General features: G+C 52.7%; 1 protein-coding gene across 1 annotated transcript in view; it reads left to right on the top strand.

Moving 5' to 3' along the window:
- The window catches only part of LOC140385662 (rac GTPase-activating protein 1-like), a 39,173-nt gene that overhangs the window by 10,602 nt on the left and 2,487 nt on the right, over positions 1 to 26,084 (top strand). The window contains exons 4-7 of the mRNA XM_072468051.1: positions 9,038 to 9,133; positions 17,021 to 17,219; positions 21,688 to 21,790; positions 23,154 to 23,286. Coding sequence (XP_072324152.1) covers positions 9,038 to 9,133; positions 17,021 to 17,219; positions 21,688 to 21,790; positions 23,154 to 23,286 — 531 coding nt within the window. The remainder of the gene's footprint in view (positions 1 to 9,037; positions 9,134 to 17,020; positions 17,220 to 21,687; positions 21,791 to 23,153; positions 23,287 to 26,084) is intronic.

Raw genomic sequence — 26,084 nt, 5'->3', positions numbered from 1 at the left:
GTTCTCCCGGGACGGCGGCGACCACGCGGGACCGGCACACCACCGCATAGTGGCCCTTTTTCCCGCAGCTTTTGCAGATGGCTGCGCGGGCCGGACAGCGTTGTCGGGGGTGCTTCGCCTGGCCGCAGAAATAACAGCGGGCGCCCCCGGTGCGACTCGGCGTTTGGACTGCGCAAGCCTGTGGGGTGTCCGGGGGGGGGTGTAGGGGGTTTGCCGCGGCGGGTACGTACGGGGCCCAATGGCCTGCCGCGCGGTCGGGGCCGTAGGCGCGGGTATTACGCGCGGCTACGTCCAGCGAGGCTGCCAGGGCCCGTGCCTCTGAGAGTCCTAGTGACTCTTTTTCTAGAAGTCTTTGGCGGATTTGGGAGGATTGTATACCTGCAACAAAAGCATCGCGCATTAACATGTCCGTATGTTCGTTTGCGTTCACCGACGGGCAGCTGCAGGCTCGTCCCAAAATCAGCAGCGCGGCGTAGAACTCGTCCATCGATTCTCCGGGAGCTTGCCGTCTCGTCGCGAGCTGGTAGCGAGCGTAGATTTGGTTAACTGGGCGAACGTAGAGACTTCTCAGTGCTGCGAACGCCGTCTGGAAATCGCGGGTGTCTTCAATGAGGGTGAAAATCTCCGTGCTCACCCTCGAGTGCAGGACCTGCAGTTTTTGTTCGTCTGAGACTCGGCCTGTGGTCGATGTGATGTAGGCCTCGAAGCAAGTCTGCCAGTGTTTGAAGGCTGCTGCCGCATTCACTGCGTGGGGGCTGATCCTCAGGCATTCTGGAATGATCCTGAGCTCCATAGTCCTTTTTAGACACGCTTAATAAATTGTGGCGCACAAAGACTCCGTGAGACGAATAGAGTGAAGTCGATGAGGCTTTATTAAGCGTGTCTGTTCCCCAGCAGCCCGATAGTAAACTGGCCTGCGGGGGAAGGCGCCGGCTTCTTATACTTCGCCTTCAGGGCGGAGCATGAGGTCAACGGCCAACCAGGACCCGGGATCTGTCAGCCAATGACATTAGGGCTTCCAGTCCCACATGACCCCCAATACATACTACCACAATAGATTATCATAGAATTCACAGTGCAGAAGGAGGCCATTCGGCCCATCGAGTCTGCACCGGCTCTTGGAAAGAGCACCCTACCCAAGGTCAACACCTCCACCCTATCCCCATAACCCAGTAACCCCACCCAACACTAAGGGCAATTTTGGACACTAAGGGCAATTTATCATGGCCAATCCACCTAACCTGCACATCTTTGGACTGTGGGAGGAAACCGGAGCACCCGAAGGAAACCCACGCAGACACGGGGAGGATGTGCAGACTCCGCACAGACAGTGACCCAAGCCGGAATCGAACCTGGGACCCTGGAGCTGTGAAGCAATTGTGCTATCCACAATGCTACCGTATTGCCCTATTATATATTTTCTTTTCTTCCCATGCATTTAATGATCTGTTGAGCTGCTCGCAGAAAAATACTTTTCACTGTACCTCGGTACACGTGACAATAAACAAATCCAATCCAATCCTGTTTCTCTTGTTGGGCTTGGTTGAGTTCCATGTCTCCCCCCCCCCCCCCCCCACCCCACCCCCATTCTTCCTCACTGTGTCATGACGACCCCCTCCTGCTCTTTTGCCTCCCAGTTGTTGGCTACAAACAGGTCTTTAAACAACTGAGTGAATGGCTCCCACGTTCTGTGGAAGACCTCCTCCGACCCACAGATGGAGAATTTCCCCACTTGGGGATTAAAATATCTTTAACATCACACAAGGAAATAGCTTATAATTATCCCTGAAACAATGCTAATCATACAGTGACACAATAACATAGCTTGTCCACCATCGACAAGGTACAAGTCAGGAGTGTAACTTCCTTGTTACTTCCTCAAAGAACTCTAACGGATTTGTCAGACACGACCTCCCCTTGACAAAGCCGTGCTGATTCAGTCCTATTTTATCATGCACTTCCAAGTACTCCGCGATCTCATCTTTACTAATGGACTCTAAAATGTTTAGCACTGCTGCCTCATGGTGCCAAGGTCCCAGGTTCGATCCTGGCCTCAGGTCACTGTCCGTGTGGAGTTTGCACATTCTCCCGTGTCTGTGTGGGCCTCACCCCCACAACCCAAAGATGTGCAGGGTAGATGGATTGGCCACCCGAAATTGCCCCTTAATTGGAAAGAAAAGAATTGGGTAATCCAGTTAGCACTCAGAAATTCTGGATGCTCTACTTTGAGGAAGAGAGATTTTTTGAGGCTGCTTGTAAGAAAGGAGACCTGACCCCTGTCAGAACAATGCATACTATCTCTGGCTGTATTTCTTCAGGAGCTTAACTATTCTGCAGGGAACACTGTTCATATAAAAGACCATCAGCCCAAACTTTTATGATGCTTTAATTGCGTATCAGGCTGCCAAAACGCCTAGCTGCCTTGCAGACCAGGATTTAAAAAAACACTACTGCAGCAGTCATACGCACTAACCCAGGCGTTTAACTCTGACTGCATCGGACAACAGCCCTCCTCACTATCCACAACTCCACCAATCTTCGTATCGTCTGCAAATTGACTGACCCACCCTTCAACTCCCTCATCCAAGTCATTAATGAAAATCACAAACAGCAGAGGACCCAGAACTGATCCCTGCGGTACGCCACTGGTAACTGGGATCCAGGCTGAATATTTACCATCCACCACCACTCTCTGACTTCTATCGGTTAGCCAGTTCGTTATCCAACTGGCCAAATTTCCCACTATCCCATGCCTCCTTACTTTTTGCATAAGCCTACCATGGGGAACCTTATCAAATGCCTTACTAAAATCCATGTACACTACATCCACTGCTTTACCTTCATCCACATGCTTGGTCACCTCCTCAAAGAATTCAATTAGACTTGTAAGGCAAGACCTACCCCTCACAAATCCGTGCTGACTATCCCTAATCAAGCAGTGTCTTTCCAGATGCTCAGAAATCCTATCCTTCAGTACCCTTTCCATTACTTTGCCTACCACCGAAGTAAGACTAACTGGCCTGTAATTCCCAGGGTTATCCCTAGTCCCTTTTTTGAACAGGGGCACGACATTCGCCACTCTCCAATCCCCTGGTACCACCCCTGTTGACAGTGAGGACGAAAAGATCATTGCCAACGGCTCTGCAATTTCATCTCTTGCTTCCCATAGAATCCTTGGATATATCCCGTCAGGCCCGGGGGACTTGTCTATCCTCAAGTTTTTCAAAATGCCCAACACATCTTCCTTCCTAACAAGTATTTCCTCGAGCTTACCAATCTGTTTCACACTGTCCTCTCCAACAATATCGCCCCTCTCATTTGTAAATACAGAAGAAAAGTACTTGTTCAAGACCTCTCCTATCTCTTCAGACTCAATACACAATCTCCCGCTACTGTCCTTGATCGGACCTACCCTCGCTCTAGTCATTCTCATATTTCTCACATATGTTTAAAAGGCCTTGGGGTTTTCCTTGATCCTACCCGCCAAAGATTGTTCATGCCCTCTCTTAGCTCTCCTAATCCCTTTCTTCAGTTCCCTCCTGGCTATCTTGTATCCCTCCAATGCCCTGTCTGAACCTTGTTTCCTCAGCCTTACACAAGTCTCCTTTTTCCTCTTAACAAGACATTCAACCTCTCTTGTCAACCATGGTTCCCTCACTCGACCATCTCTTCCCTGCCTGACAGTGACATACATATCAAGGACACGTAGCACCTGTTCCTTGAACAAGTTCCACATTTCACTTGTGTCCTTCCCTGACAGCCTATGTTCCCAACTTATGCACTTCAATTCTTGTCTGACAACATCGTATTTACCCTACCCCAATTGTAAACCTTGCCCTGTTGCACGTACCTATCCCTCTCCATTACTAAAGTGAAAGTCACAGAATTGTGGTCACTATCTCCAAAATGCTCCCCCACTAACAAATCTATCACTTGCCCTGGTTCATTACCCAGTACTAAATCCAATATTGCCCCTCCTCTGGTCGGACAATCTACATACTGTGTTAGAAAAATGTTTAGCACTGTATAAGCCCAAAATACATCAAAATACATCCCCGCAATCAATCTGGTGAACCGCCTCTGAACTGTCTCCAATGCCACTACATCCTTCCTCATAAGGAGAGCAAAATAGGACACAATAATGACTACAATATCTCTGAAATTCCTATGTTAATCATGGGCACCTTATCAAATACCTTCTGGAAATCCAAGTACAGTACAACTACAGGGTCCCCTTTATCTACAGGGCATGTTACTCCTTCAAATCAACTCCATTAAATTGGTTAGACATGATTTCCCTGTCACACAATCGCGCTGTCTCTTCCCGATTAGGGTTTTTCGATTAGGGTTTTTCTAAGTGCCCAGCTGTAACCTCCTCAATGATCGATTCGAACACCTTCCCCATGACGGGTGTCTCACTCCCTGGGACAGGGTTTCCTGTTTTCTGCCTCCCTCCCTTCTTGAATAGAGGGGTTATATTTGCTACTTTCCAGTCGGATGGAGCGTTTTTGGAATGGGGTGAATTTTGGAACATTAACACCAACACTTCTACAAGCTGATTGGCCGCCTCTTTGAAGACTCTGGGATGAAGTCCATCAGGACCCTGGGGCCTGTCAGGCCGCAGCTCCATCAATTTGCTCAGGACCGCTTCCCCAGAGATTGCAATTTCACCAAGTTCCCCTCTCCTTTCCACCTCTTGGTTTACAGATATTGCTGCAATGTTTTTATATCGTTACTCTTTGATATACCACATCTTTCTGTATTTGACCCTTTACCTCAACTGTTTAGTTTAAAATCCTCTCTCTACTTTCCTAGTTATGTGACTCCCCAAGTCACTGCTCTCAGCACCATTCAGGTGTCGACTGCCCCAGCGTCCCAGCCCCCACTTTCTCCGGACAGACTCCAGTGACCCGCCAGCAGAACCCTCTTCTCAACAACCAGTCTTTGAGCCTTGTATTCATCTCGCTGATTTTATGCACCTGATGCAAATTTGCAAAAAGCTCCGGTAATAATCCAGAGATTGTAACCTTTTGGGATTCTGCTTTTTAATGTGACGCCTGGCTCTTCACACTCTCCATGTAGAACCTCTTTCCTCGTTCTACCTGTGGCATGGCTTACATGAACCACAGCAACAGGATCCTCCCACTGCAAGTTCCCCTCCAGCCCCGAGCACATGGCCCGAACCATGGCACTGGGCGGACAACACAGCTGTCTGGACCCTGGCAGCGACTGGTATCAATTCCCCAGGCCTTGCTGCGACTTCATTCCTGTTTGCTCCTGTCACTTGAATGGCTTCCTGTACCATGGTGCCATGGTCAGGTCAACTCATCCACCTTCTGGCCCCACTCTCATTCTAACCAGTGAGAGAACCTCACAAAGTCCCCTTACCTGCCTCACTCTCTCTCCCTGATCACCGGCCTGTCCAAGGGGTGTTACCGACTCCTGAAACCAATTGGCCAGATAACTCTCCCTCCCTGATGTCCGTGTTCATAGATCAGCCTCCAACTCAATGACTGAGCTGATGTCAGTATCCGCAGATCAGCCTCCAGCTCAGTGACTGAGCTGATGTCAGTGTCCGCAGATCAGCCTCCAGCTCAGTGACTGAGCTGATTCAGTGTCTGTAGATCAGCCTCCAGCTCAGTGACTGAGCTGATTCAGTGTCCGCAGATCAGCCTCCAGCTCAGTGACTGAGCTGATGTCAGTGTCCGCAGATCAGCCTCCAGCTCAGTGACTGAGCTGATTCAGTGTCCGCAGATCAGCCTCCAGCTCAGTGACTGAGCTGATTCAGTGTCCGCAGATCAGCCTCCAGCTCAGTGACTGAGCTGATTCAGTGTCCGCAGATCAGCCTCCAGCTCAGTGACTGAGCTGATTCAGTGTCCGCAGATCAGTCTCCAGCTCAATGGCTGAGCGGATTCAGTGTCCGCAGATCAGCCTCCAGCTCAGTGACTGAGCTGATTCAGTGTCCGCAGATCAGTCTCCAGCTCAGTGACTGAGCTGATTCAGTGTCCGCAGATCAGTCTCCAGCTCAGTGACTGAGCTGATTCAGTGTCCGCAGATCAGCCTCCAGCTCCGTGACTGAGCTGATTCAGTGTCCGCAGATCAGCCTCCAGCTCAGTGACTGAGCTGATTCAGTGTCCGCAGATCAGCCTCCAGCTCAGTGACTGAGCTGATTCAGTGTCCGCAGATCAGCCTCCAGCTCAGTGACTGTGCTGATTCAGTGTCCGCAGATCAGCCTCCAGCTCAGTGACTGAGCTGATTCAGTGTCCGCAGATCAGCCTCCAGCTCAATGGCTGAGCTGATTCAATGTCCGCAGATCAGCCTCCAGCTCAGTGACTGAGCTGATTCAGTGTCCGCAGATCAGCCTCCAGCTCAGTGACTGAGCTGATTCAGTGTCCGCAGATCAGCCTCCAGCTCAGTGACTGAGCTGATTCACCAGCTCAGTGACTGAGCTGATTCAGTGTCCGCAGATCAGCCTCCAGCTCAGTGACTGAGCTGATTCAGTGTCCGCAGATCAGCCTCCAGCTCAGTGACTGAGCTGATTCAGTGTCCGCAGATCAGCCTCCAGCTCAGTGACTGAGCAGATGTCAGTGTCCGCAGATCAGCCTCCAGCTCAGTGACTGAGCTGATTCAGTGTCCGCAGATCAGTCTCCAGCTCAGTGACTGAGCTGATGTCAGAGTCCGCAGATCAGCCTCCAGCTCAATGGCTGAGCTGATTCAGTGTCCGCAGATCAGCCTCCAGCTCAGTGACTGAGCTGATGTCAGTGTCCGCAGATCAGCCTCCAGCTCAATGGCTGAGCTGATTCAGTGTCCGCAGATCAGCCTCCAGCTCAGTGACTGAGCTGATTCAGTGTCCGCAGATCAGCCTCCAGCTCAGTGACTGAGCTGATTCAGTGTCCGCAGATCAGCCTCCAGCTCAGTGACTGAGCTGATGTCAGTGTCCGCAGATCAGCCTCCAGCTCAGTGACTGAGCAGATGTCAGTGTCCGCAGATCAGCCTCCAGCTCAGTGACTGAGCTGATTCAGTGTCCGCAGATCAGTCTCCAGCTCAGTGACTGAGCTGATGTCAGAGTCCGCAGATCAGCCTCCAGCTCAATGGCTGAGCTGATTCAGTGTCCGCAGATCAGCCTCCAGCTCAGTGACTGAGCTGATTCAGTGTCCGCAGATCAGCCTCCAGCTCAGTGACTGAGCTGATTCAGTGTCCGCAGATCAGCCTCCAGCTCAGTGACTGAGCTGATTCAGTGTCCGCAGATCAGCCTCCAGCTCAGTGACTGAGCTGATTCAGTGTCCGCAGACCAGCCTCCAGCTCAGTGACTGAGCTGATGTCAGTGTCCGCAGATCAGCCTCCAGCTCAGTGACTGAGCTGATTCAGTGTCCGCAGATCAGCCTCCAGCTCAGTGACTGAGCTGATGTCAGTGACCGCAGATCAGTCTCCAGCTCAGTGAGTGAGCTGATGTCAGTGTCCGCAGATCAGCCTCCAGCTCAATGACTGAGCTGATTCAGTGTCCGCAGATCAGCCTCCAGCTCAGTGACTGGGCCAATGGTCCTCCAGCCACAGGCACCGTGTTTGGCCTGGATCGTAATGTAATCCAGGATATCCCACTTGCTGCAGCCTTGACGCATCATCCGTCCTTAATGTGTTTGAATTTACGACTTTTTATCTTATTTTCCTTTTTTAAAAACATTTTGTATTAACTTCACCACCAAGTTGTGTATAGTTTTAAATCTTTGGGAGAGAGAAGAGCTTACCCGATTCTACACACGCAACCAGCTCCTTTCCCTGAGATAGAGTCAGGACCAGTCCTCCAGGGTGAGAAAGATAGAAAAATCTGGACACAATAAATAATACAACATCTGAAATTCCTCTGTGTGGAAAGATAACAAAAGGCTAACCTAAAGGAGCCCCCCCCTTTCCAGAGCTCTCCCCACTTCCCGAACTCCGAGCCTGGACTCCCATTTCCCTGCTGCACTCTGTCTCGTTAACTCCGTCTCTCTCCACAGGTGCTGCCAGACCTGCCGAGTTGATCCAGCATTTTCTGTTTTTATTTCCTTCCTGATCAGGAGATATTCGGACTGGGGGGGCGGGGGGGGGGGGGGGAGTAGATTTGAAGATGCACCATGAGGAGAGGGAGAGGGGGTCAGGAGTTTATTCCAGAGCAGCTCCGGGGAAACTATGGAAATCCAGGATATTCCAGAGGCCTAAGTTGGAGACTGAGGATTGTAGGGTTGGAGGGTAACCATGGCGATGCCTCGTGGAGAGATCCTGGCGGGATTTGGAAACAAGGTTGAGAACTTTAAAAAGCAAAGCATTGCTTAACCAGGAGCCAGCGCAGGTCCGAGGTAATTGGTCAGGAAAAGGGAGGAATGTGGGACGCTGGTCGGGAGCAGGTTGAACCGTCGGAGAGGGTGAGGGGCTGTAGCAGCTGAGGTTGGAGTGAGGTCAGGTGACGTTTCAGATCCGTAGTCTCTGCTCCCTATAGTTCAATTGGAGCAAAATGCGTTGGTCTAAGTCACGGGAGCAGGGTGGGGAGAGAATCGGTGTCGGTGCCATTGGGGGTGGGGGGGGAAATGGGGCCTCACTCCTGACCACAGGACCATAGAATTCCCACCGTGCCCAAGGAGGCCATTCTGCCCATTGAGTTTGCACTGACTCTCTGAAAGAATAATCTACCTTGGGCCCACTCCCCCACCCTATTCCTGTAACTCCACCTAACCTGCACAGCTTTGGGCTGTGGGAGGCAACCGGAGCACCCGGAGGAAACCCACGCACACACGGGGAGGATGTGCAGACTCCACACAGACAGTGATAATCACCGTGCCATCCCATGTCCAGTGACCCTGGGTTTGTGTTGGTTGAGGTGTCAGATGTAACCTGCTGCCTCATGATTCAATATTCTGGCCTCTTGAGGAACCAGCGGGGCTAATGTCCAGCGGCTTGGCCCCATGGGAGGGACCGACTGAGTAACGGAGTTTAACAAAGAGTTTGCTCTCTGTGCTGACTGGTCAGTTTCCGGATTACTAACCCACACCTTCTCTTCCAGGGAACTGTTGCAGATTTTGCTCCACTGACTGTTCCCATGATCCCATCTCTGGTCATCCATTGTGCCAATGAAATTGAACAGAGAGGCTTGCAGGAGGTGAGCATGTGTCTGAGTGTGTGTGTGCGTGTCTGAGTGTGTGCCTGTGTGTGTGCGCGCGTATGTGTGTGTGTGCGCGTGTCTGAATATGTGTGCGTGTCTGTGTGTGTGCGTGTCTGAATGTGTGTCCCTGTGTGTCCCTGTGTGTGTCTGAATGTGTGTGCGCGTATGTGTGCGTGTCTGAATGTGTGTGCGTGTCTGTGTGTGTGCGTGTCTGTGTGTGTGCGTGTCTGTGTGTGTGCGTGTCTGTGTGTGTGCGTGTCTGTGTGTGCCTGTGTGTGTGCGTGTCTGCGTGTCTGTGTGTGTGCGTGTCTGTGTGTGTGCGTGTCTGTGTGTGTGCGTGTCTGTGTGTGTGCGTGTCTGTGTGTGTGCGTGTCTGTGTGTGTGCGTGTCTGTGTGTGCGTGTCTGTCTGTGTGTGTGCGTGTCTGTCTGTGTGTGTGTCTGCGTGTGTGCGTGTCTGCGTGTCTGTGTGTGTGCGTGTCTGTGTCTGTGTGTGTGCGTGTCTGTGTGTGTGTGTGTCTGTGTGTGCGTGTCTGTGTGTGTGCGTGTCTGTGTGTGCCTGTGTGTGTGCGTGTCTGCGTGTCTGTGTGTGTGCGTGTCTGTGTGTGTGCGTGTCTGTGTGTGTGCGTGTCTGTGTGTGTGCGTGTCTGTGTGTGTGCGTGTCTGTGTGTGCGTGTCTGTCTGTGTGTGTGCGTGTCTGTCTGTGTGTGTGTCTGCGTGTGTGCGTGTCTGCGTGTCTGTGTGTGTGCGTGTCTGTGTCTGTGTGTGTGCGTGTCTGTGTGTGTGTGTGTCTGTGTGTGCGTGTCTGTGTGTGTGCGTGTCTGTGTGTGTGCGTGTCTGTGTGTGCGTGTCTGTGTGTGTGCGTGTCTGTGTGTGTGCGTGTCTGTGTGTGTGCGTGTCTGTGTGTGTGCGTGTCTGTGTGTGTGCGTGTCTGTGTGTGTGCGTGTCTGTGTGTGTGCGTGTCTGTGTGTGTGCGTGTCTGTGTGTGTGCGTGTCTGCCTGTGTGTGCACGTGTCTGCGTGTGTGTGCGTGCGTGTCTGAATGTGTGTGCGTGTCTGAATGTGTCTGTGAGTGTGTGCGTGTCTGAATGTGTCTGTGAGTGTGTGCGTGTCTGTGTGTGTGTGTCTGAATGTGTGTGCGCGTGTGTGTATGTGTGTCTGAGTGTGTGCATGTCTGAGTGCGTGTGTGCGTGTCTGAGTGTGTGTGCGTGTCAGTATGTGTGCGTGTCTGTGTGTGTCTGAATGTGTGTGCCTGAGTGTGTATGTGTGCGTGTCTGAGTGTGTATGTGTATGTGTGTGTGTGTCTGAGTGTGTGTGCGTGTCTGAGTGTGTGTGCGTGTCTGAGTGTGTGTGCGTGTCTGAGTGTGTGTGCGTGTCTGAGTGTGTGTGCGTGTCTGAGTGTGTGTGCGTGTCTGAGTGTGTGTGCGTGTCTGAGTGTGTGTGCGTGTCTGAGTGTGTGTGCGTGTCTGAGTGTGTGTGCGTGTCTGAGTGTGTGTGCGTGTCTGAGCGTGTGTATGTGTGCGTGTCTGAGTGTGTATGTGTATGTGTGTGTGTGTCTGAATGTGTGTGTGTGTGTCTGAATGTGTGTGTGCGTGTCTGAATGTGTGTGTGCGTGTCTGAGTGTGTGTGCGTGTCTGAGTGTGTGTGCGTGTCTGAGTGTGTGTGCGTGTCTGAGTGTGTGTGCGTGTCTGAGTGTGTGTGCGTGTCTGAGTGTGTGTGCGTGTCTGAGTGTGTGTGCGTGTCTGAGCGTGTGTGCCTGAGCGTGTGTATGTGTGCGTGTCTGAGTGTGTATGTGTGCGTGTCTGAGTGTGTATGTGTATGTGTGTGTGTGTCTGAATGTGTGTGTGTGTGTCTGAATGTGTGTGTGTGTGTCTGAATGTGTGTGTGCGTGTCTGAATGTGTGTGTGCGTGTCTGAGTGTGTGTGCGTGTCTGAGTGTGTGTGCGTGTCTGAGTGTGTGTGCGTGTCTGAGTGTGTGTGCGTGTCTGAGTGTGTGTGCGTGTCTGAGTGTGTGTGCGTGTCTGAGTGTGTGTGCGTGTCTGAGTGTGTGTGCGTGTCTGAGTGTGTGTGCGTGTCTGAGTGTGTGTGCGTGTCTGAGTGTGTGTGCGTGTCTGAGTGTGTGTGCGTGTCTGAGTGTGTGTGCGTGTCTGAGTGTGTGTGCGTGTCTGAGTGTGTGTGCGTGTCTGAGTGTGTGTGCGTGTCTGAGTGTGTGTGCGTGTCTGAGTGTGTGTGCGTGTCTGAGTGTGTGTGCGTGTCTGAGCGTGTGTGCGTGTCTGAGCGTGTGTGCCTGAGCGTGTGTATGTGTGCGTGTCTGAGTGTGTATGTGTGCGTGTCTGAGTGTGTATGTGTATGTGTGTGTGTGTCTGAATGTGTGTGTGCGTGTCTGAATGTGTGTGTGCGTGTCTGAATGTGTGTGTGCGTGTCTGAGTGTGTGTGCGTGTCTGAGTGTGTGTGCGTGTCTGAGTGTGTGTGCGTGTCTGAGTGTGTGTGCGTGTCTGAGTGTGTGTGCGTGTCTGAGTGTGTGTGCGTGTCTGAGTGTGTGTGCGTGTCTGAGTGTGTGTGCGTGTCTGAGTGTGTGTGCGTGTCTGAGTGTGTGTGCGTGTCTGAGTGTGTGTGCGTGTCTGAGTGTGTGTGCGTGTCTGAGTGTGTGTGCGTGTCTGAGTGTGTGTGCGTGTCTGAGTGTGTGTGCGTGTCTGAGTGTGTGTGCGTGTCTGAGTGTGTGTGCGTGTCTGAGTGTGTGTGCGTGTCTGAGTGTGTGTGCGTGTCTGAGTGTGTGTGCGTGTCTGAGTGTGTGTGCGTGTCTGAGTGTGTGTGCGTGTCTGAGTGTGTGTGCGTGTCTGAGTGTGTGTGCGTGTCTGAGTGTGTGTGCGTGTCTGAGTGTGTGTGCGTGTCTGAGTGTGTGTGCGTGTCTGAGTGTGTGTGCGTGTCTGAGTGTGTGTGCGTGTCTGAGTGTGTGTGCGTGTCTGAGTGTGTGTGCGTGTCTGAGTGTGTGTGCGTGTCTGAGTGTGTGTGCGTGTCTGAGTGTGTGTGCGTGTCTGAGTGTGTGTGCGTGTCTGAGTGTGTGTGCGTGTCTGAGTGTGTGTGCGTGTCTGAGTGTGTGTGCGTGTCTGAGTGTGTGTGCGTGTCTGAGTGTGTGTGCGTGTCTGAGTGTGCGTGCGTGTCTGAGTGTGCGCGCGTGTCAGGGTGTGTGCGCGTGTCAGGGTGTGTGCGCGTGTCAGGGTGTGTGCGCGTGTCAGGGTGTGTGTGCGTGTCAGGGTGTGTGTGCGTGTCAGGGTGTGTGTGCGTGTCAGGGTGTGTGTGCGTGTCAGGGTGTGTGTGCGTGTCAGGGTGTGTGTGCGTGTCAGGGTGTGTGTGCGTGTCAGGGTGTGTGTGCGTGTCAGGGTGTGTGTGCGTGTCAGGGTGTGTGTGCGTGTCAGGGTGTGTGTGCGTGTCAGGGTGTGTGAGCGTGTCAGGGTGTGTGTGCGTGTCAGGGTGTGTGTGCGTGTCAGGGTGTGTGTGCGTGTCAGGGTGTGTGTGCGTGTCAGGGTGTGTGTGCGTGTCAGGGTGTGTGTGCGTGTCAGGGTGTGTGTGCGTGTCAGGGTGTGTGTGCGTGTCAGGGTGTGTGTGCGTGTCAGGGTGTGTGTGCGTGTCAGGGTGTGTGTGCGTGTCAGGGTGTGTGTGCGTGTCAGGGTGTGTGTGCGTGTCAGGGTGTGTGTGCGTGTCAGGGTGTGTGTGCGTGTCAGGGTGTGTGTGCGTGTCAGGGTGTGTGTGCGTGTCAGGGTGTGTGTGCGTGTCAGGGTGTGTGTGCGTGTCAGGGTGTGTGTGCGTGTCAGGGTGTGTGTGCGTGTCAGGGTGTGTGTGCGTGTCAGGGTGTGTGTGCGTGTCAGGGTGTGTGTGCGTGTCAGGGTGTGTGTGCGTGTCAGGGTGTGTGTGCGTGTCAGGGTGTGTGTGCGTGTCAGGGTGTGTGTGCGTGTCAGGGTGTGTGTGCGTGTCAGGGTGTGTGTGCGTGTCAGGGTGTGTGTGCGTGTCAGGGTGTGTGTGCGTGTCAGGGTGTGTGTGCGTGTCAGGGTGTGTGTGCGTGTCAGGGTGTGTGTGCGTGTCAGGGTGTGTGTGCGTGTCAGGGTGTGTGTGCGTGTCAGGGTGTGTGTGCGTGTCAGGGTGTGTGTGCGTGTCAGGGTGTGTGTGCGTGTCAGGGTGTGTGTGCGTGTCAGGGTGTGTGTGCGTGTCAGGGTGTGTGTGCGTGTCAGGGTGTGTGTGCGTGTCAGGGTGTGTGTGCGTGTCAGGGTGTGTGTGCGTGTCAGGGTGTGTGTGCGTGTCAGGGTGTGTGTGCGTGTCAGGGTGTGTGTGCGTGTCAGGGTGTGTGTGCGTGTCAGGGTGTGTGTGCGTGTCAGGGTGTGTGTGCGTGTCAGGGTGTGTGTGCGTGTCAGGGTGTGTGTGCGTGTCAGGGTGTGTGTGCGTGTCAGGGTGTGTGTGCGTGTCAGGGTGTGTGTGCGTGTCAGGGTGTGTGTGCGTGTCAGGGTGTGTGTGCGTGTCAGGGTGTGTGTGCGTGTCAGGGTGTGTGTGCGTGTCAGGGTGTGTGTGCGTGTCAGGGTGTGTGTGCGTGTCAGGGTGTGTGTGCGTGTCAGGGTGTGTGTGCGTGTCAGGGTGTGTGTGCGTGTCAGGGTGTGTGTGCGTGTCAGGGTGTGTGTGCGTGTCAGGGTGTGTGTGCGTGTCAGGGTGTGTGTGCGTGTCAGGGTGTGTGTGCGTGTCAGGGTGTGTGTGCGTGTCAGGGTGTGTGTGCGTGTCAGGGTGTGTGTGCGTGTCAGGGTGTGTGTGCGTGTCAGGGTGTGTGTGCGTGTCAGGGTGTGTGTGCGTGTCAGGGTGTGTGTGCGTGTCAGGGTGTGTGTGCGTGTCAGGGTGTGTGTGCGTGTCAGGGTGTGTGTGCGTGTCAGGGTGTGTGTGCGTGTCAGGGTGTGTGTGCGTGTCAGGGTGTGTGTGCGTGTCAGGGTGTGTGTGCGTGTCAGGGTGTGTGTGCGTGTCAGGGTGTGTGTGCGTGTCAGGGTGTGTGTGCGTGTCAGGGTGTGTGTGCGTGTCAGGGTGTGTGTGCGTGTCAGGGTGTGTGTGCGTGTCAGGGTGTGTGTGCGTGTCAGGGTGTGTGTGCGTGTCAGGGTGTGTGTGCGTGTCAGGGTGTGTGTGCGTGTCAGGGTGTGTGTGCGTGTCAGGGTGTGTGTGCGTGTCAGGGTGTGTGTGCGTGTCAGGGTGTGTGTGCGTGTCAGGGTGTGTGTGCGTGTCAGGGTGTGTGTGCGTGTCAGGGTGTGTGTGCGTGTCAGGGTGTGTGCGCGTGTCAGGGTGTGGGCGCGTGCCTGAGTGTGGGCGTGCCTGAGTGTGTGCGTGCCTGAGTGCCTGAGTGTGTGCGTGTGTGCGTGTGTGCGCACGTCTGAGTGCGTGTGTGTGTGTGTGTGCACGTCTGAGTGCGTGTGTGTGTGTGTGCACGTCTGAGTGCGTGTATGTGTGTGTGCACGTCTGAGTGCGTGTATGTGTGTGTGCACGTCTGAGTGCGTGTCTGAGTGCGTGTGCGTGCCTGTGTGTGTGTCTGAATGTGTGTGCCTGAGTGTGTATGTGTGCGTGTCTGAGTGTGTATGTGTGCGTGTCTGAGTGTGTGTGTGTCTAAGTGTGTGTGTGTCTGAGTGTGTGTGTGTCTAAGTGTGTGTGTGTGTGTGCGTGTCTGAATGTGTGTGTGTGTGCGTGTCTGAATGTGTGTGTGTGCGTGTCTGAATGTGTGTGAGTGCGTGTCTGAATGTGTGTGTGTGTGCGTGTCTGAATGTGTGTGCGTGTCTAAATGTGTGTGCGTGTCTAAATGTGTGTGCGTGTCTGCCTGTGTGTGCGTGTCTGCCTGTGTGTGCGTGTCTGCCTGTGTGTGTGTGCGTGTCTGAATGTGTGTGTGTGCGTGTCTGAATGTGTGTGCGTGTCTGAATGTGTGTGCGTGTCTGAATGTGTGTGTGCGTGTCTGAATGTGTGTGTGTGCGTGTCTGAATGTGTGTGTGTGCGTGTCTGAATGTGTGTGTGTGCGTGTCTGAATGTGTGTGTGCGTGTCTGAATGTGTGTGTGCGTGTCTGAATGTGTGTGTGCGTGTCTGAATGTGTGTGTGCGTGTCTGAATGTGCGTGTCTGTAAGTGTGTGTGTGCGTATCTGAATGTGTGTGTGCGTGTCTGAATGTGTGTGCGTGTCTGAATGTGTGTGTGTGCGTGTCTGAATGTGTGTGCGTGTCTGTAAGTGTGTGTGTGCGTATGTGTGTGCGTGTCTGAAAATGTGTGCGTGTGCGTGTCTGAATATGTGTGTGTGTGTGCGTGTCTGAATGTGTGTGTGTGTGCGTGTCTGAATGTGTCTGTGCGTGTCTGAATGTGTCTGTGCTTGTCTGAATATGTGTGTGTGTGCATGTCTGTGTGTGTGTGCATGTCTGTGTGTGTGTGCGTGCCTGTGTGTGTGCGTGCCTGTGTGTGTGCGTCTGCCTGTGTGTGTGCACGTGTCTGAGTGTGTGTGTGCGTGTCAGTGTATGTGCGTGTCTGAATGTGTCTGAATGTGTGTGCGTGTGTGTGTATGTGTGTCTGAGTGTGTGCATGTCTGAGTGCATGTGTGTGCGTGTCTGAGTGTGTGTGCGTGTCTGAATGTGTGTGCCTGAGTGTGTATGTGTGCGTGTCTGAGTGTGTATGTGTGTGTGTGTCTGAGTGTATGTGTGTGTGTGTCTGAGTGTGTGTGTGTGTGTGTCTGAGTGTGTGTGTGTGTGTGTCTGAGTGTGTGTGTGTGTGTGTCTGAGTGTGTGTGTGTGTCTGAGTGGGTGTGCGTGTCTGAATGTGTGTGCGTGACTGAATGTGTGTGCGTGTCTGAATGTGTGTGTGCGTGTCTGAGTGTGTGCGTGTCTGAGTGTGTGCGTGTCTGAATGTGTGTGTGCGTGTCTGAATGTGTGTGTGCGTGTCTGAGTGTGTCTGTGTGTGTGTCTGAGTGTGTGCGTGTCTGAATGTGTGTGTGCGTGTCTGAGTGTGCGTGTCTGAGTGTGCGTGTCTGAGTGTGCGTGTCTGAGTGTGCGTGTCTGAGTGTGCGTGTCTGAGTGTGTCTGTGTGTCTGAGTGCGTGTCTGAGTGCGTGTCTGAGTGCGTGTCTGAGTGCGTGTCTGAGTGCGTGTCTGAGTGCGTGTCTGAGTGCGTGTCTGAGTGCGTGTCTGAGTGCGTGTCTGAGTGCGTGTCTGAGTGCGTGCCTGAGTGCGTGCCTGTGTGCGTGTCTGAGTGTGTGTGTCTGAGTGTGTGCGTGTCTGAGTGTGTGCGTGTCTGAGTGTGTGCGTGTCTGAGTGCGTGTCTGAGTGCGTGTCTGAGTGCGTGTCTGAGTGCGTGTCTGAGTGCGTGTCTGAGTGCGTGTCTGAGTGCGTGTCTGTGTGTGTGCGTGTCTGTGTGTGTGCGTGTCTGTGTGTGTGCGTGTCTGTGTGTGTGCGTGTCTGTGTGTGTGCGTGTCTGTGTGTGTGCGTGTCTGTGTGTGTGCGTGTCTGTGTGTGTGCGTGTCTGTGTGTGTGCGTGTCTGTGTGTGTGTCTGAGTGTGTGCGTGTCTGAGTGTGTGCGTGTCTGAGTGTGTGCGTGTCTGAGTGTGTGCGTGTCTGAGTGTGTGCGTGTCTGAGTGTGTGCGTCTCTGAGTGTGTGTCTGTGTGTGTGCACCTGTCTGAGTGTGTGTGTTTGCGTGTCGTACACTAAGGCTATGTGAGGGGTTCAGCGGATCTGTGTATGGGGTTATTAGCTTCAGAGCTTTGGGAAGGGCGAGTGGGTGACGGGAGGTGGAGGTTTGGGCCTCCCTGTGAGTATTGCTGAGGCCCAGGGTGCGGTAAGCTGCGATTCTTGGTGTGGGTGATATATTGTTCTGACACTGCGCTGTCTCTCTCTCTCTGCCAGCCTGGGATTTATCGGGTCCCTGGTGGTGAGCGAATGGTGAGGGAGCTGAAAGAGAATTATGTGCGTGGGAAGGGCCTCCCATTGCTCAGTCGAGTCACCAACATCCACGTGCTTTGTGGGTTGCTGAAAGATTTTCTCCGCAAGCTGAAGGAGCCTCTGGTGACCTTTAAACTCCACTCAACGTTCATGGCATTGACAGGTATGGCTGCTTCTCTCTCGACAATCCTGGTGGTCAACCTCCCATCCTCTGCTTTCTGTAGACTGGATTTTATTCTTCGTGTTTATGGAATTAACAGCACAGGAACAAGCCATTCAGGCCATCTGCATCTCTGCTGATCTATCTGCTCCAAATGGGCCTTCTCCTCCTATCTCTCTATCCCTCCTGTTTTTAATCCAGCTTTCTATTGGTTGTAATATGCCTTTAAGGAATTGCAGCATGGCATCACAGGTAAGTATCGTGACCCAGTCTCAGTTTCACTTTTGCTAGTGAGCAGATCACACACGCGCAGCTCTGCTACTGACGTTTTCCAACTCTCCACCTTTGTATAAATATTCTCATGTGCCCAAATTTAATCAATTGATCCACATATTTACCCAATCCCTTTTGAGTGAATGGTGTTTATATCGACATAAAGAACGCAACACCATTCGCCTCATCAACTCTGCCCTCCGAGCGAAACATCATCTCCAGCCGTGTCGCCTTTTAAACATTCTTCTAATTTTAAAGACCTCGATTCGGTCACCCCTCAATCGTCTCGTGTTCCCCATGAGCAGGTTAGATTTCTAAACTTCCCTGGAGGCTGTGATCTCTCCATTTTGGAATCATCTTTTCCACACCATCTGAACCATCTCCTGTCTAACATGGAGACCGAGGACGGCATTCTCGGTCCCCCCAGCCCCGCTTTCCGCCCCCCCCCCCCCCCCACCTCCCCCTGCCGGAAGCGGGATTCTCTGTTCCCAGCCACTGGGGATGCCCATTGTGGGTCACCCTACCCCGTCGGGAAACGCGCGGACGTGGGTGCGCTGCCAGCAGAGCGGAAGATCCCCCAGAGGAACTATTTAATGTTCCCAAGTCTGCTCCAACCAAGGTTTGATGCAGATTTAGCAGAACTGGGTTTGTCCCCAGTCCTGTGTCTCTTCATTCACAGTTACACACAGTACCAGGCCATGTGGCCCATCATGTCAGTGCTGGCTACTGTCGCCTCAGCCGATGCCATCCGGCGTAATGGCAGTTTCCCACTTAACCGTGCTGAAATCCAGGCAGCAGGTGGTGCAGTGGTTAGCACTGAGAGCCCGGGTTCGATTCCCGCCTCGGCTCACTGTCCATTTGGAGATTGCCCAGCCTCCCACATGTCTGCGTGAGTCCTGCCCCTAAATTGGGAAAAAAAAAAGAATTGGGTCCTCCAAATTTACAGGAAAAAGATTTTAAAATCATGAATTAATCCATTGGCTGCCATCAAACCCCTGGTCATTGGCAAAGTTATTCCGAGGTTTAAAAATCTGAGATCGGAATGTCTCAACAACACCACGTCAGTTTTGTTCAACACTGGTGGGAAATGTTGATTTACTTTTTCATTATAACCTGAGGTCAGTGGACGACAAACCAGTCCAAAGGTGTGCCGGTTAAGTGGCTGGCCGCGATCAATGTGGGATTACGAGGGGAGGGTGGGCCTTGGCTCTTTCGGAGGTTGTTGCAGACTCGATGGGCTGAGTGGCCTCCTGTACTATAGGGATTCTGTAATGTGCAGAGCTCTACACCTGGGATAAATAACCCACCAGTGTGGAGTCCACTTAAATTTGGTCACGTTTAATATGCAAAGAAACCTGATTTGGTTCAGATGTCCAGTGGATTTAGTGACATCTTTATGGAAGGAACCCTTAACCAGTCTCGGTCCCTGACCCCGATCGAGGTCTCTGACCCCGGTCGACGTCTCTGACCCCAGTCGAGGTGGAGGACTCCAGCCACACACCAACATGGTTCACGCCCCTCGAGTCAGGCACTAAATGCAGGTAAGCTAACATCACCTGCCGTTTGCCCCAAACGCCATGGTCAAAATCAGGTGAGGTTAGTGAAGTGGGTATTATTGTCCAGGCTCGTTTCTTTTCTTTCAGAAAGTGATGGTGAGCTCCCAGGAGCCCCTACGGTCTGTGATATTAAAAAAAGTCCCACACAACAACAAAGAACAATACAGCACAGGAACAGGCCCTTCGGCCCTCCAAACCTGCACCTATCACGTGTCCTATCCAGACCGACCTCCTGTATCCTTCTATACCCCGTCTGTTCATGTGCCTATCCAGATAAGTCTTAAAGGCGCTAACATATCTGCTCAACCACCTTGTGGTAGTCACCACTGATGTATATATTGTATATATAGAATGTTGATATAGGTGCTTTACGGTAAGGCCCCTGTACTACAAGTACGGGGGTAGATCCCTGCCTGCTGGCTCCGCCCAGTAGGCGGAGTATAAATATGTGTGCTCCCAGTACAGCAGCCATTTCACCAGCTGCTGTAGGACGCCACACATCTCTGTGTAATAAAGCCTCGATTACATCCTACTCTCGTCTCTGTGTAATTGATCGAGCATCAATTTATTACACTGAGTTTTTCAGAGATGGATCTCCGCATCAATCCGGATCACCAGCAGCTGCATCCGCGTCAATCCGGATCGCCTGCAGCTGCATCTGCGTCAATCCGGATCACCAGCAGCTGCATCCGCGTCAATCCGGATCGCCTGCAGCTGCATCCGCGTCAATCCGGATCGCCTGCAGCTGCATCCGCGTCAATCCGGATCGTCTGCAGCTGCATCCGCGTCAATCCGGATCGCCAGCAGCTGCGTCCGCGTCAATCCGGATCGCCAGCAGCTGCATCCGCGTCAATCCGGATCGCCAGCAGCTGCATCTGCATCAATCCGGATCGCCAGCAGCTGCATCCGCGTCAATCCGGATCGGCAGCAGCTGCATCCGCCAGCAGACAACGGCAAACAGGACCGTGAACATCGGCGAGCCTGTTTTGAAGCGGACATCGGGTCTGCGGCAGACGACATTCCAGAAGCACAGAAGCTCCAGGTCCTTTACACGCGGCTGAGCTCCAACGTCTTTCCCCTCGTCCAGGGCGCGCCGACCTACGCAGAGGCCATGGTGCTACTGAAGGAAAACTACGCTCAGCGGACTAACACACTCTACGCCAGGCACCTCCTCTCCACGCGGCGTCACCTTCCCGGTGAGTGGGTGGAAGATTTCTGGCGCGCCCTGCTCCCCGGGTCAGAGACTGTGACTGTCGGGCCGTTTCGGCCACGGAACACTCGAATTTGCCAACGAGAGACGCATTTGTTACGGGCATAGGGTCTGACTACATCCGCCAGCGCCTCTTAGAGGGGGCCACGCTCGACCTCGCGGCGACCAAAAAACTAGCGCTTTCACTTACGGTCGCATCACGCAACATTCAGGCCTATGCCCCCGACCACGCGGCCCACCCCCCTTGGGCATCGTGGACTCCGCAGACGGCCGCCCCATCGTGGACCCCATCAGTGACCGCCCTCAGCCAATCCCACGCCTGCGCCGCGCGGCAGCCAACCAACCCCGGGGGCCCCAAATGCTACTTCTGTGGGCAGTCAAAACACCCCCGACAGCGCTGCCCAGCGCGGAGCGCCCTTTGCAAGGCCTGTGGCAAGAAGGGACATTTCGCTGCAGTGTGCCAGGCCCGCTCAATCGCCGCTATTGTCCCGGCACCCCCCACGTGCAGCCAGTGGGCGCCGCCACCTTCCCCTCCTACAACCATGTGTGGCCAGTGAGCGCTCACACCCGGGGATGAAGAGGATTTCGACACGCTCCCGGGGTCACCGAAGACCAAGCCGCCACTGGAGTCGCCACCAGCACTGCGGCGCTCTCAACGACAGATCACGGCACCGGACTGCCTGAATTTGTAATATTATCTGTACTTTTAAAACACAACTTTCTGTATATAGTTCTCCACCACCCCCGCCGGACTCATTTTATAAACAGGGGGTGAATGTGGTAGTCACCACTGATATATATATATTGTGTTATAGGATGTTGATATAGGTGCTTTGCGGTAAGGCCCCTGTACTACAGGTACGAGGGTAGATCCCTGCCTGCTGGCTCCGCCCAGTAGGCGGAGTATAAATATGTGTGCTCCCAGTACAGCAGCCATTTCGTCAGCTGCTGTAGGAGGCCACACATCTCAGTGTAATAAAGCCTTGATTACATCCGACTCTCGTCTCAGTGTAATTGATCACACCTCACTTGGCCGTGCATTCCAGGGCACCACCACCCTCTGTGTAAAAAAACTTCCCCCGCACATCTCCACTGAACCTTTCCCCCCTCACTTTGAACCTGTGCCCCCTTGTAATTGTCATTTCCGCCCTGGGAAAAAGCCTCCAACTGTTCACCCTATCTATACCCCGAATAATTTATAAACTTCTCTCGGGTCGCCCCTCAACCTCCGTCTCTCCAGGGAAAACAATCCCAGTTTATTCAATCTCTCCTCATAGCTAATACCCTCCATTCCAGGCAACATCCTGGTAAACCTTTTCTGTACTCTCTCCTTCCTGTTAGTCAGAGGTTCAGGAATGATGAACGAGGCCTGTACATGTCTGCTTGCTGCGTGAACTCCAGTCCATGTTTGCATTTGTTTCTCTCTCTCTAGACCTACCAGATGATGAGAGCGTCCAGAATCTCAGTCGAGCTGTGCACAGACTGCCTCGAGCTAACCGAGACACATTGGCCTTTCTCATCGTCCACCTTCAGAGGTAAGATTCACGGATCTGAAGCTGGTTAAATGCTCACAATGTTCTGAACGCCTCACCCAGTTTCAGGTTCAAGTCCCGGTTGGGTTCTGCAGATTTGTCATTCTACATAACTGCAAAACTTCTCTGTCCTTGACCAATCAAAGAACAAAGAAAAGTACAGCACAGGAACCCACGACCCTCTGTGTAAAAAACCTGCCTCGTACATCTACTCTAAACCTTGCCCCTCTCACCTTAAACCTATGCCCCCTAGTAATTGACCCCTCTACCCTGGGGAAAAGCCTCTGACTATCCACTCTGTCTATGCCCCTCATAATTTTGTAGACCTCGATCAGGCCTCCCCTCAACCTCCTTCGTTCCAGTGAGAACAAACCAAGTTTATTCAACCGCTCCTCATAGCTAATGCCCTCCATACCAGGCAACATTCTGGTAAATCTCTTCTGCACCCTCTCTAAAACCTCCACATCCTTCTGGTAGTGTGGCGACCAGAATTGAACACGAAACTCCAAGTGTGGCCTAACTAAGGTTCTATACAGCTGCAACATGACTTGCCAATTCTTATACTCAATGCCCCGGCCAATGATGACAAGCATGCCGTATGCCTTCTTGACTACCTTCTCCACCTGTGTTGCCCCTTTCAGTGACCTGTGGACCTGTACTCCTGGATCTCTGACTGTCAATATTCTTGAGGGTTCTACCATTCACTATATATTCCCTACCTGCATTAGATCTTCCAAAATGCGTTACCTCATATTTGTCCGGATTAAACTCCATCTGCCATCTCTCCGCCCAAGTCTCCAAACAATCTAAATCCTGCTGTATCCTCTGACAGTCCTCATCGCTATCCGCAATTCCACCAACCTTTGTGTCGTCTGCAAACTTACTAATCAGACCAGTTACATTTTCCTCCAAATCATTTATATATACTACAAAGAGCAAAGGTCCCAGCACTGATCCCTGTGGAACACCACTGGTCACAGCCCTCCAATCAGAAAAGCACCCTTCCATTGCTACTCTCTATGTAGCAAAGACTTCAGTGTTTTACACAGCAAGATCCCAGAGAAGCAGCACTGTGACAAATGACCATTTGATTGACTTAAGGATGACGTCTTTGCATTTCCAGTAGTTCCATTGGATTCTTAACCAGCAAGCAGGCAGGATCTCAGTATAATGTGCCTCTGGGGAGCTGCCCCATTGACGGTGCTCCCACTGGGGGTTCAGTGTTTGGGGTGGGCCCAGCTCAAGGTTTCCAGTCAGTTCGTGGAACCAGTGAAGCAGTTGCTGAGGTTGCAAGGTCTAGCGTGGGTTCGTCCAGAGGCAGAGGGAGCCATAATTGCTGAGCTGGTCTGTCTGTGTCTCTTGCCAGGGTGATGGTGAGTCCGGAATGTAAAATGGACAAACAGAGCATTGCCAGGATCTTTGGTCCAACCATCGTGGGTCACTCGAACCCCAACCCAAACCCACTGGAGGTCTTTGAAGACACAAAACGCCAGCCAAAGGTTTGTGTCCAATCCTTGGGGCTCTATCTGTAAGTAGCACAGTGTGATTGGGGAAGGGCGTGCTTCGAGTGTCTCATTGCAAAACACATCCCCAAGTCTCCGGATAGTTCTGGGCCCTGGAGGGAGGTTCAAGCAGCTGAACTTGGATTTTGTGGAACGGGGAAGAGTGAGGACTTGGAAACAGCACGGGGGGTGGCCATTCATCCCATCCTGCCAGTGCTAGCTCTGTGAAAGCTATCTGCTTAGTATCAGTCCCTCTCCTCTTTCCCCATAGCTCTGAGAATCTTTCTTCTTCAAAAGTTATTGAATCAGCTTCCGCCGTCCTTCAGGCAGCAGAGACTCTGCATTTCTTTTAAAGATAAAAGTCTTCACGTTCGCTTTGGTTCTTTCGCTAATTTAAATCTCCCTCCTATCACTGGAAACACCATCTCCTTGTTTACCCTCTCAAAACGCCTCCAATAAATCTCCCCTTCACCATTTCCTCTTGACCTTCTCTACCCGCTCTCTCCAGTTTAACTGTCCCTCACCCTGGTCCCATTCCAGTAAATCGCCTCCACATTGGGAAATGATCCTGGATGTCCCAACAGTGAGGCCGCAATCAAACCTGGAGATTTGGGTATGTTTCCCTCCCAGGAACAGACTGTGGATCGACTATTGCAGTCAGGGAGTGAATGGACCTCACTGACTGCTTGTATCGAGATGGGATCTGTTCATTTGGAGTTAGGAAATGGACAAACAACTTGGGGAAGGTGAGGAGAGCTGGAACATCTGCCTTGATGTATAGAAAGTTGGTTAATCGCCTTGTTTTCTGCCAGTGAATTTTGGACAGTTTGTGTTTTTCTATCTTGTCAAACACACAATTATTGCAAAGGCAACTGATTCATTCTGGGTGTTTCTGCTCCACACGGGCCTCCTCCCACCCTCTTCACCTCAACCTATTCACACATCCCGTCAGTTCCGTTTGCCCTGTTATACCCGAATGAAACTAATCTGTCAGCTATTTCCATTGAAGTTCTGTCTCCGCTATAATGGGAATTGCCTCTGGAAACACACTGCCCCTGTTCTGTTGATCCTGCAGCAGCAGCACTGGTTCACTGGCAGCAGCACTGGCTCACTGGCAGCAGCACTGGTTCACTGGCAGCAGCACTGGCAGCAGCACTGGTTCACTGGCAGCAGCACTGGTTCACTGGCAGCAGCACTGGCTCACTGGCAGCTGCACTGGCAGCAGCACTGGTTCACTGGCAGCAGCACTGGCAGCAGCAATGGCTCACTGGCAGCAGCACTGGTTCACTGGCAGCAGCACTGGCAGCAGCACTGGCTCACTGGCAGCTGCACTGGCAGCAGCACTGGCCCACTGGCGGCAGCACTGGCAGCTGCACTGGCTCACTGGCAGCTGCACTGGCTCACTGGCAGCTGCAGTGGCTCACTGGCAGCAGCACTGGTTCACTGGTGTGGATATGTAATCACCAATTTACAATCAAAATTGTCGGAGTGAAGTTAGAATTGAAAATAAATAGAGATTGAATGAAATCCATGCGCTGTTCTAATTATTCCACGTCCCCAGTCACCTGAACACTAGTAATCCTGGGTTTTTCAGTTTATTCAGTAATGGAGGCTTTTCCGGTTAGGCCGGCATTTGCTGCTCATTCTTAATTGCCCTTCAGAAGGTGGGGGTGAGCTGCTGCCTTGAACCGCTGCAGTCCCTGAGGTGTAGGTACACCCACAGTGCTGTTAGGGAGGGAGTTCCAGGATGTTGCCCCAGCGACAGTGAAGGAACGGCCGATATATTTCCCAGTCAGGGTGGTGAGTGACTCGGAGGGGAACCTCCAGGTGGTGGGGTTCCCAGGTATCTGCTGCTCTTGTCCTTCTAGATGGGAGTGGCGGTGGGTTTGGAAGGTGTTGTTGGAGGAGACTCGTTGAAATACTGGAAGTTTCCCCCATGCACAAATTTACCACTTTGTTGCTGATCGGTCAGAACTGATGCAGGATTATTGATCGCTGGCATTGTTTGATTTTTCTCTCTGCAGACGCTGCCCCCTCACGACCTTTGACCTTTGGTCTTTACGCTGTCCAGCAACAGCTTCATCCTTGATTTCAAATTCCTCTTTCCCTTCCCCCTCCCTCGAATCTCCTCCAGCCCACAACCCCCCTGAGATAGGCGTTCCTCTCACTCGGCCCTCTGGCTCATCGCCCTGACTTTAATTGCTTCACTACGGCCGTGTCTTCAGTTGCCAAGGACCTCGAGCTCTGCAATAACCTCCCGAAACCGCTCTGCCTCTTTCCATCTCTTCTTAATGATGCTTTTAAAATTCATCTCTCTGTTTCTGCTTTTCGGGCGAGTCGCAGAGCTGGCTATCTGCCTGTGGCTCAGTGTAACGCAGCGTTTGACGCACTCCCTGTGCAGCGTGTTTGGGAAATGTGCCCATGTTAGGAATGCTTTCTAAATGGAGACTGTGCAACAAACTGGGCAGTGACGGCTGGGTTTGAATCAGTCAGACCTGCTGGTAGAAAGTCACCATGTACCTCCTCGTGGATCAAATCAGGGCGTGCAAGATGCAGACTGATTGCTCACAAGACGATAAGCAATAGGGGTAGGCCATTAATGATAATCTTTATTATTGTCACAAGTAGGTTTACATTAACACTGCAATGAAGTTACTGTGAAAAGCCCCTCGTCGCCACATTCCGGCGCCTGTTCGGGTACACCGAGGGAGAATTCAGAATGTCCAATTCACCTAACAGCACGTCTTTCGGGACTTGTGGGAGGAAACCGGAGCACCCGGAGGGTTAGGTGGATT

The sequence above is a fragment of the Scyliorhinus torazame genome, chromosome 2, assembly GCF_047496885.1.
Source record: "Scyliorhinus torazame isolate Kashiwa2021f chromosome 2, sScyTor2.1, whole genome shotgun sequence".
NCBI classification, from domain to species: domain Eukaryota; kingdom Metazoa; phylum Chordata; class Chondrichthyes; order Carcharhiniformes; family Scyliorhinidae; genus Scyliorhinus; species Scyliorhinus torazame.
Note: the sequence above shows the minus strand (reverse complement) of the source record. Positions and strands in the feature narration are given on the sequence as shown.